Source organism: Sinocyclocheilus rhinocerous, unplaced genomic scaffold, assembly GCF_001515625.1.
Source record: "Sinocyclocheilus rhinocerous isolate Xijiao unplaced genomic scaffold, SAMN03320098_v1.1 scaffold2531, whole genome shotgun sequence".
Classification (NCBI taxonomy): Eukaryota; Metazoa; Chordata; class Actinopteri; order Cypriniformes; family Cyprinidae; genus Sinocyclocheilus; species Sinocyclocheilus rhinocerous.
The window spans coordinates 109,633-120,633 of record NW_015661073.1 but is presented as its reverse complement, the minus strand read 5'-3'; the positions used below and the strand labels follow the sequence as shown (position 1 = coordinate 120,633).

General features: G+C 37.4%; 1 protein-coding gene across 1 annotated transcript in view; it reads left to right on the top strand.

Annotated features, from left to right (window-relative positions):
- Window positions 1–961: 961 nt before the first annotated feature.
- The window catches only part of LOC107726219 (putative histone-lysine N-methyltransferase PRDM6), a 29,675-nt gene continuing 19,635 nt past the window's right edge, over window positions 962–11,001 (top strand). Inside the window, exons 1-2 of the mRNA XM_016535741.1 lie at window positions 962–1,418; window positions 3,627–3,934. Of these exons, the coding sequence (XP_016391227.1) occupies window positions 962–1,418; window positions 3,627–3,934 (765 nt within the window). The remainder of the gene's footprint in view (window positions 1,419–3,626; window positions 3,935–11,001) is intronic.

Here is an 11,001-nt window from a genome sequence, read left to right as displayed (position 1 = left end):
TTCGACATGCATTAATGTTATTATCTAAATAATAATAATAATAATAATGATTTAATGAATTAAAATAGAATGCAGCGCGCTTCATTTGAATGATAATTGCGCCAGGAACAAAATAAAGCTTTAAAAATCTAGCAAACAATGAATCTGCGCGTTGTTCTTGCTCACATTCTTTAAGGGTGAAATGCATTTGTAGACAAGAATTCATTTTCAGACGATTATGTTTGTGTTTTGGTTCGTTATCAATCTGCAGAGACCTCTGGATGACGAATGGGCCTGTCACAATGTTGCCAGTCAAAACATTGACCCCTCCTCTGCTGTAAAATGCCCTACATTCAGATACAGAGCGCTTTCCAAACTTTCTCAAGCGTCTGGAAGGAAATGCTGGGAAACTAGTTCCGCGGTCTTATCTGTTGCGTCAAGCGCGCGACTTGAAGAAATAATACAATTATCAAATGCCTGGTTGATAGAGTCGTTAATAATCATGCAAACTCAAATATAACAGTCGGACGATAATTAATGATTCTAGCAGCTTTCCAGCTACCAAAGAAAAGCGTTTTTGTTTTTTGTTTTTTGTCCAATGCGTAATTGCGCTTAGCTATCCAATCGAATGCATGATCCACAACTTTAAAAAAGAGGACAAAAGTCATGCAAAATGAAAACTAAGCGCGAGGCAGATGCTCAGCATCACTTCTGAGTCTGTCTGTCCAGAGGCACGTGCTGGAGTGGGAGGACGCTCGCGCTGACGGGGTTCGAGCGCAGCTCGCGGTCAATGCAGTGATGGTGTGAGTGTCCGAGAGTCACAGCCTGGACTCCTCTGACAGGGTAAGTGTGTTTCACTCGCAGAAACATGCGGCGCGAGCGCAGAAGTCCGGAACGCCTCGGCTTCTGTGTTGTAGCGTGTTTAGACGCGCGTCGCGGCCTGACTAGTTAACTTAACCAGCGATTCTTTTCTGAAGAGCACATGAAAGTCCACCATCATCATCCATCATCTGTGCTGCTGTTACAGTCGGACATGCTGAAGCCGGGCGAGCCGAGCGGTTCTGCTTTCCTCAAAGTGGACCCGACCTACATCCAGCACTGGCAGCAGCTCTTCCCGCAGAATAGCGCACTGAAAGCCGCTTCTCTGCCGCCTCCGGTGCCGCTGGAGAGCCTCCGCCTGCAGAGACCCAGCCTGATCTCGAGCTCCAGCTCCTCCGCCGCGTCTCCCGCGGGTCAGATCGCGCTGTTCGGACAGACGCTGAGCTCCGACACCGGCGGCGGAGCTTCTCGAGCCAAAGAACTTTGTTTGTCGTCCAACTTTAAGAATGATAAAGGATCGCGGCTGAAGCTGAGCTCCGAGGAGCTGGACTATTATCTGTACGGACAGCAGAGGATGGAGATCATCCCGCTCAGCAACCACAACGGAGAGCTCAACAACCGTATGTAGCGTTATGCTCTTTCATAATCATAACACACACACTCTCTCTCTTAAAATACAGATGAGGGGGAAAAAGGCTCAGATGGGAACTTTTTATTCTCCAGTTTTAAAAAATAAAATAAAACAATGAAACGGCATCTGAAGAACCTGTAATCAAACACCAATAAATATCTTGCATGCTATATATATATATTTTTTTTTTTTTTTAAACTCAAAAGAACCGTATAGTTAAACACAACAGAACCCGCGAAAAAACGAGCGCTTTATTACAAAAGTGTTTATGGCGATAATATTAGTAGGCCTATAGTTATTGAGAAAAAAAAGTCCATTTACGTGTTGTTGCGTAATGAAATATTTTGAAAATATATTTAAATGAATGCTGTATTTAAGTGAATAATTTAGTTTTGTGATAAAATAGCAACATTACTGCATAGCTGCTAGATAATCTTCTTAAAACAGCTTCTTGTTAGTATTTTTGTAGTGGGTCAAAGATTGTGTCGTGCAGCTGATTATACTCAATTCTATAGTGATCGAATTGAATTTATTCCCGTGTCGACTTTAACGAGTTTTTTGTTTTTATACCAGATCACTGAGAAATGATCAACGAGCGGTATCGAATATCCTGAAATCATTTACTGAAATTAAAGAAGTTAAAATGAGTAGAAATTAAATAAATCGACATTTAATCTCGGCCTTATTTTAAAATGCATATTCAATGAATAGTACATTTTTAGCTGATTTGCATAGGCTATTTAAATTGGCTTAAAATCTGAGATTTCGTAAATATTTGTAATTAAAATTCAAATGCATTATAATTACATTGATTGTCAATGTCAACAACTGAAATCATTTTTACTCTGAATTCTTCTGAATGCACGCTTTTGAATCTTTATTAATTGCGACGTAGGTTTTGGCCCGTTATATTTCCTCTCGCTTTCTGATATATGCTATATATTTTTTTTTTCTGGATAATTAAATAAACGCTCATGCACGGAGGGAAATACTGTATGAATGTGAGATGTGATCAGCAGATCTTCATCGATAAATGCAGCAGCACATGAGGGATGAGAGGACAACACACAATTAATTGCTGTATAGTTTTGTAGAGTGAGTCCGGATCACTGATCGATCTGCTCCATCGGCCCACATTCATCATCCCAACACGGGACATGTGTGTCTCCGGGGGACAGTGAGACTTCTTTATCTACACGCGCGATTCTGAGCTCATATTTCAGAGCAGTGCAGCTCATTTATAAAGCGCTTTACAGACCAGCGCATGCACTTTAACACGCAGCGTCATTTGCGCTGCTGATTTACTGCGAGTTTCAGACGCAAAACGCGATGAAAATATTCTGATGCACAGTACAAAATAACAGAAACACGACTCGAGACTAAATAGCACATACATCGAAACTAAGGCCAGTTTAGAAGATGATGCACATTGCGCTTTATTAATGAGCGAGCTGCACGTGTTCAAACGCGAAGCAGAAATCACATAGATCACTCATATCTATTTAAATGTTGAATACAATCTAGTTGTATAATTTTTTACTCTTTTTTTTTAGTCGTGCAAATTTTAAGTCAACCATTTAAGCACATTTTTTGTATAATTTCAAGTCAACTGCACATTTTCCCACCATAATTTAAATTCAAATGCACAAAATATTTTTTTGCATAATTTAGTCAAATGCACAAAAATCCTTTTTTTGTTGTTGTTGCATCATTTAAAGTAAATCATTTAAAGTCAAATGCACATTTTTTTTATAATTTCAAGTCAAATGCACAAAATATTTTTGCATAATTTAAAGTCAATCATTTAAAGTCACCTGCACATTTTTTTGCATAATTTAAAGCCAAATGCACAAAAATCTGTTTTGCATCATTTAAAGAAAATTGCACATTTTTTTCAAGTCAATAATTTGACTTGAAAACAAATATAAGCACACTTTTGAGTGATTAATCTTGTGAAATTATTGAACGCTGTTGTGCTCATAAGCTGATGAATGCATTTGTTTTTACATTTAAAGCTTTAGGTTTAAAGTTGTTATTCAGCCTTTCCAGCACAGAAGCAGAAATGTCTTCATGCACCAGCTGACAAAAGCACAATTTAAAGTTTGTGTGTGACTCAGTGAAGGGGATCGCGTGGGCTGTTCGGGGTCCCATCTGTGTGCGGGTAAATAACCGGCCCTCTCGCTGTGCCGTCCCTCAGGCTGTGACATGTGTGCGGACAACCGTAACGGCGAGTGCCCCATGCACGGACCCCTGCACTCGCTGCGGAGGCTGGTGGGGACCAGCAGCTCCTCGGGGGCCGTTCCTCCTCCAGAGGTCCCGGACTGGCTGAGGGATCTGCCCCGTGAGGTGTGTCTGTGCACCAGCACCGTCCCGGGTCTGGGATACGGCATCTGTGCAGCCCAGCGCATCCCACAGGGCACCTGGATCGGGCCCTTCCAGGGAGTCCCGCTGCCGCTGGAGAAGGTGCAGTCAGGATCCGTGCGAAACACAAGACACTCATGGGAGGTGAGTGTGTGTGTGTGTGTGTGTGTGTGTATGAGTGTGTGTGTGTGTGTGTGTGTGTGTATGAGTGTGTGTGTGTGTGTGTGTGAATGCGGACAACCTGATGTGTCGCAAACAAAGAGGGGCGGGCGAGAAAAAGCCCAAACACACTAACTAAAGGTCAACAGCTTTACCTCTCATACCAGCTGACAGACAGAGAGAGAGAGAGAGACAGAGAGAGAGAGAGAGACAGAGAGAGAGTGAGAGAGAGAGAGAGACACAGAGAGAGAGTGCAGATGGATCATCAGTTATCAGCTCTCTAAATATAGACATGGACAGATATGCATGGAAGATTATTTCTGTCATAGAATAAAAAATAAAAAGGGTAATTTTGACATTTTAGCTCACAATTCTGACTATTTTCTTGCAATTTGATGTGAGTTTATATCTCATAATTCTGACATTTTTCAGTATAAACTCAGAATTACAAAACGTGAACTCGCAATTCTGAGAAAAAAGTCAAAACTGAGATATAAGCTGATAATTGCAAGAATAAAAGTCAGAATCGTGAGCTAAGAAGTAACAGTTACCCTTTTTAAATGTTTTTATTCTATGACAGAATTAGACTTTAACAATGTTAGTGTACATGGAAGCTAATTTTTGTCATAGAATGAAAAATAAAAAGGGTAATTGTGATTTTTTTAGCTCTTAATTCTGACTATTTTCTCACAGTTATGAGTTTATATCTCACAATTCTGACGTTTTTCTGTATAATCTTGCAATTCTGAGAAGAAAAATGTCAGAACTGAGATATAAACTAACAATTCAAGAACAAACGTCAGGACTGAGGGATACAAAAGTGACAACTACCTTTTGTATTGTTATTAAAAAAGGTAATTTTTAAAAAACGGAATTTTGGAAAAAAACTCGCTATTGTGAGAAAAAAAAAATCAGAATTGGGAGAAAATATTGTTGTAATGTAAACTAATAATGTAAATTCAGTAAAGTCAGAAATGTGAGATAAAAAGTCAAAATTACCTTTTTTCTATTTGTAATCTGTGATGGAAAAAAGCAAAATTGTGAAATGTAAACTCAATTCAGAGGAAAAAAAGGCTGCACAATATAAACTCTGAGGAAAAAGTTCAAAGTGTGAGATGTAAACTCAGAACGGTGAGATATAAACTCGGTATTGCAAGAAAAAATGGCTAAATTGTGAGATGAAAAGTCAGAATCGTGAGGGAAAAAGTTGAAATTGTGAGATATAAACTCATAATTCAGAGAAAAAAGTCAAAATTGCAAATTGTAAACCCACCCAAGTTTCTAACGTGGAATTATGAGATATAAACTCGCAAGTCTGAGAAATAAAGTCATAATTGTGATTACCTTTTTAATATTTTCATTGCGTGGCAGAAGCAAGCTTCCATAGATGTGCATAAAGCTAAACTTCTCACACTCCCAGAAAAAAAGGTACAAAAGCTGTCACTTTTCAAAAGCTACTAATACACTCCGTTTAGATTGACAGCTTTTGTACCTTTTTTTATGTGCTTTGCATGAATTGGTCTGAGAGCTGATGTGAAAGGCTTGCTTTGAAAAGGACGGTGAGACAGAGAAGCGAACACTGTTCCTGGATCAGTGTGACGTCAGGTTCTACAGGAAAAATTCCTCTGCATTAAAGCGGACGGTGTGTGTGTCTGAGAGCAGAGAATGAAAGGCTGGAACGTGTAAAACACAAACATTTGAGCTGAGATCTGCTGCGAGCGCCGCTGAATGATTCTCTGGAGTGTGTCAGAAATCACTGCCAATGGCAGATGAATCAGCGGCTGGGTTTGGCAGAGTGTTATTGGTGCTCGGTAGCTCGACAGATTAATATTTCCCCTGTTAGATCATCTATTAGTTTAATATTAGCAAAACAGATTGCACGCCGCGCTCATTACGGCCGATCCAGCGTTTGATGAAGACTGTCTGTCTGACCTTTTATTGACGTGTTATTACGGCTCCTGCTGTCACAGCGCTGATGTATGGAAGTGTTGTGGGTTAAACACCTGATAGCAGCCATTTGTTCAGTCAATTAGGAGCAAATAAAACTGATGGTTCATCTGCTGTTTCTTTAAATGACACATAAAACAGAGATAATGATAGTCTAGGTGTAAGTTCATTAGAGAAGCACACAGACATGGTTATGAGACATATGTGCTGCACATGTATGATATTTTTTACACACACACACATCACACACACACGGTGTATGGGTATTAATGAGTATGTTTTTAAAAATGAATACTGAAATATTAAATGGTTTTTTTTAAATGAAATGACTCTCTAAATATAAAACTGTCTTAATGAGTGAGTCATGGAATCATTCATTCAACCGATTTGTTCAAATGGCTCATTTATTCAGAAACAAATCACGTGACTGTAAAGAGTCACTGAATGATTGACTCACTCGATTCGTTCAAACGGTTGATTGATTCAGTAATGAATCCCCGCCGTGTGTTGATCAGAGACAGTCAACAGTTCTGCTGTGGCTTTGATTGGAACTTTTTTAATTTTTGAAATTTAGCAAATACAGACAATATTGAGTCTAAAACACTACTGAACTGTTGTATAAATAACTCAAATCACATTTGCAGTGGTGCAGATATTGTGGAGAAACAGCTCTCTTGCTGGTGTGATATTGCTAAACTATATCATATTATATAAACATAAGAGGGTGATTTATTTTTTGCGCTCATATCTTGAATTTTAGGCTCATTCTAATAGACTCCTCATGTTCATCAGCAGCTGAATCAGTGTGAGAGGAAAGACAGCTCTGGACAGGGCGCCACATTAAATGCATTTTAACATGTTATTTTTTCTGTAATTAATCGCACCAAATGAACGTGTTAAAGGGACAGCCCTAATATGTATGTATGTATATGAGGGATAAATCAGATGAAGCTAAACACAGGTGAAGCGTGAGGCCTGCAGCACATTTAGCGCTGCTTGTTTATTCTGCCTGGTGTCAGTTCCTTCGCTTCTTTCTTTGGCCCGTCAGAGCGCTGCAGAGTTATTACGCCCGCTTTTCCCACCCTGAGTCTGGAATGCTTTTCTAAAGAATATTGTACACACGTCTCTCGTCGATATTGCCCATTATCAGCCATATTTACCAGCTATAAATCGAGCGAATAGTTCTGTTTGGTGGTGTTTGACCGTCGGCGTGTCCAACTCAAACATCTCTGCGCGAGTCTCGCCCAATAAATAGCGTGTCTTGTTAGAGGCGCTGTCATGATGCCGTGAGCGTGACGCGAGTAATGTGACATTTATAAACTAAACACTGTACCTGTGCTGTTTTACTGCGGTGAATTATACTGGAGCTCATGTAAAGTGTGTCAGCGTGTGTTTCTGGACGTCTCACAGGATACAGTGAGGAGATCTTGAGTTATGGAGGAAGATCGCATTTAAAGGGATAGTCACCCCCCAAAAATGATGATCATTCTGTCATCATTTACTCTCCCTCGTGTCGTTCAATACCTGTATGAGATGCTTTCTTCTGCTGAACACAAAAGAAGATATTTTGAAGAATGTTGGTAACCGTCGACGGTAACCATTGACTTCTATAGTATTTTTTGTCTGTGAAGGTCTGTGGAAGTCATTGGGACTTTAAACCATTTTGAAACTAGAATGTCATAATTTATTTGCGTGTACTGTCCCTTTAAATACAGTCCACAGCACTGTTGTTTTATTATCAATGAGATACTATTGTAGTTTTTATTAATAGTTTTACTATGAATGTTTTTTTAATTATTAATAGTTTTATTATTAATTTTTATTAATAGCTTTTATTTTTTATTTTTTAAACGTGTGAGTATGAGAAAGATGCATTACAAATAAAATGTATTATTATTATATTTTGTTTTATTTAAATTTTTGTTAACGTTTTAGTGGTTTTTGTATTTTTTCTTAGCATTTAAAAAAAAAAAAATTTGTATATGGTTATTATTATTTTTGTATTTATTTAAGTTTTAGTTATTTTACTACATCAAGTTAAACAAAAATGAGAAAAAATAGATTTTTAGTAGTTTTTGTCTTTTTTATTATAATTTTTTAAAATTTCAGTTTGAGTTACTTTTAAGTTAAACTAAATGAAAATGAGAAATGTTGCTGTGGAAACTAATTTAATTAAAATAAGTTAATTTTTAAAAATGTTTTTATATTTTATTATTTTATTTCAAGTAACAAAGAATGTTTCGGTAACACTTTACAATAAAGTTACATTTGTTAACAAAAACTAACAATGAAAAATACTTCTAAAGCATTTATTAATCTTAGTTAATGTTGATTCCTAATACATTATTAAAATCTAAAGTTGTAGGGTTATTTAATGGACCTGAGCTGACATGAACTAATAATGAAGTTGTGTTTTTATTAGTTAGTTAGTTAATGCATTAAATGTAGTTAACAAACGGAACCTTATTATAAAGTGCAACTGATGTTTGTAATGGTTTTAGTTAATGATAATAACTTATTAGCTCGTGGTTCTGTTCATCACAGAGTTTCTGCTGAGCTCAGAAAGCCAGATTATGAAAACACGTTGACTGATTCTGTACTGGTGCAGAAAATATTCTGAGCGTGACTGAATGCTTTCACGAAACACAAATATTTCGAGTCGCTCCGGATGAACGTGATGACGGGCCGCGGGCCAGGATTATTATTTTATTTCACAAAGCTCTGTAATTTGTCCCTGAAGTTATTTTATGCTTCATTTGTGTCTCTTGTTGTGAAAGAAAGCATCTGTAACTCGAGCGTTTCATCTGTGACTTTCCTCCATGAGTTCAGTTCTTCTGCTGAGCGTCTCGCTGTGTTTTCATTAGAGCTTTTTATGGTAGCTTTCTGTTACTTTAAGACTTGTTTAGTCTGCACGTCTGATTTTAAGCACTTATATTACACGTATTGTACATGCAGCTCAGCCTGTTATGATATTATAATGATATGAACACTGTTATGATATTAGAAATGACCGTGTTTAACAGACATGGAGATCCGTTTCAGCTTTGTTCTGTAATCATTAAATGAAATAAACCCTCATGATGGTATTTAATCAGTTATTTTATGCTTCATTTGTGTCTCTTGTTGTGAAAGAAAGCATCTGTAACTCGAGCGTTTCATCTGTGACTTTCCTCCATGAGTTCAGTTCTTCTGCTGAGCGTCTCGCTGTGTTTTCATTAGAGCTTTTTATGGTAGCTTTCTGTTACTTTAAGACTTGTTTAGTCTGCACGTCTGATTTTAAGCACTTATATTACACGTATTGTACATGCAGCTCAGCCTGTTATGATATTATAATGATATGAACACTGTTATGATATTAGAAATGACCGTATTTAACAGACATGGAGATCCGTTTCAGCTTTGTTCTGTAATCATTAAATGAAATAAACCCTTATGATGGTATTTAATCAGAATAGTGAAATAAATAGACTGAAATACTAAACGCAAACTAATCTGATTAATACTAATACAGTGTTTGTTCTGCTGTTTATACATTTGAAAAATTAATCAGCAGGTTTATTAACCATCATGTTAATAGTTTAGCATATAATTAGATCTATGCAAATTGTGAAAATATTTATACACTTTGATTTCATGTTTTTTGCATGATATACAATTTTGTCACAGTGTCACTCGATGTCTTTCATTTAAATTTTATTTTACATTTATTTGATCTCTTTAATCAAAAATCTCTTTTATAGGAGCATCCTGACCTAGATAGACAAATAGCAAAAGTTATTTATTCATTCATTCATTCATTAACCTTTATGTTTACATAGATTTATTAACCTTTATTTTACCAGGAAAGTCTTTCTGAGTTCTAAAATCTCTTTTACAGGAGTGTCCTGGTCAAGCAAAAATGATTTATTTAATTTATTTATTTGATAACATTTATATTTATTTATCAACCTTTATTTAATTTATTTAAGCATTTATGAGACCAAACATCAGTTTTCTAGCCAAACTGGCAGCACAATAACAGAATAAATACATTTATTTATTTATTTACTTACCTTTATATTTATATTTATTTATTTATTAGCCTTTATTTAATCAGGAAAGTCTTTCAAGATGAGCAGCAAAATAAAAGGACTAAATAAAACCACACACATGCATGAAGCAGCATTAACACATTTGTTTCTGCTCGGTATGAATACAGAAGATGCCGAGAGAGTTTCTGGCACAAAGCTGATGGAGAGCGCCGCGTGTTTTAATGGGGCTGCAGCGATAACAAGCGCCGCTATCACCTCCAGAGACGTGTTTGCATGCTCAGAGCGCTCTGCTCCGGACCTCTGCGTGTTCCTGTGATAAAGCGCCGAGCGTAATGGCTGTCGGCCCTGATTTACTCGCTGTAATGAGGGCAGGAGGTCACAGCCGCTCTATTTACAGCTGTCTCTCAGAGCCGTAAACGCCGTCTGGAGAGATGGAGCAGTAAGTAACGCAGTGACAGAAGCCCGTCAGCTCACATCGATCGCAGATCTCAGGCCGGACTCAAGAACACGCTGTAGAAACGCTCCGCTTCTCACTCATCAGCATCATCTCATGTATTATATTGTGATCATTTACAGGACTGGTTCCTCCAGCGGTTCACGTGTCATTACTGCATGATCAGCAGCGTTATTTTACTATCAATAAGATACTATTGTAGCTTCTATGAATAGTTTGAATTAGGTTTTACATTTAGTCATTTAGCAGACGCTTTTATCCAAATGAGGACAATAGATGCAATCAAAACTAATAAAAGAGCAACTATATAAGTGCAAATGACAAGTCTCGGTTAGCCTAACGCAGTACATGTATCAAGGTATTTATATATATATATATATAAATTAATCTGAATTTATGCATTTAGCAGATGCATTTATCCAACGCGACTTACAAAAGAGAAACATAAGCAGTTTGTCACAGAGCCAACACTATTTGTAGTATGTAATGTCAGGTTTATTAGAAAGCTAGATTAGGAAACGGGAGAAATGCAGAAGAAAAGAAAAGTTTTTTTGTGTGCTGTGTGTGTGTGTGTGTGTGTGTGTGTGAGTGTGTGTGTGCGTGTGTGAGTGTGTGTGTGT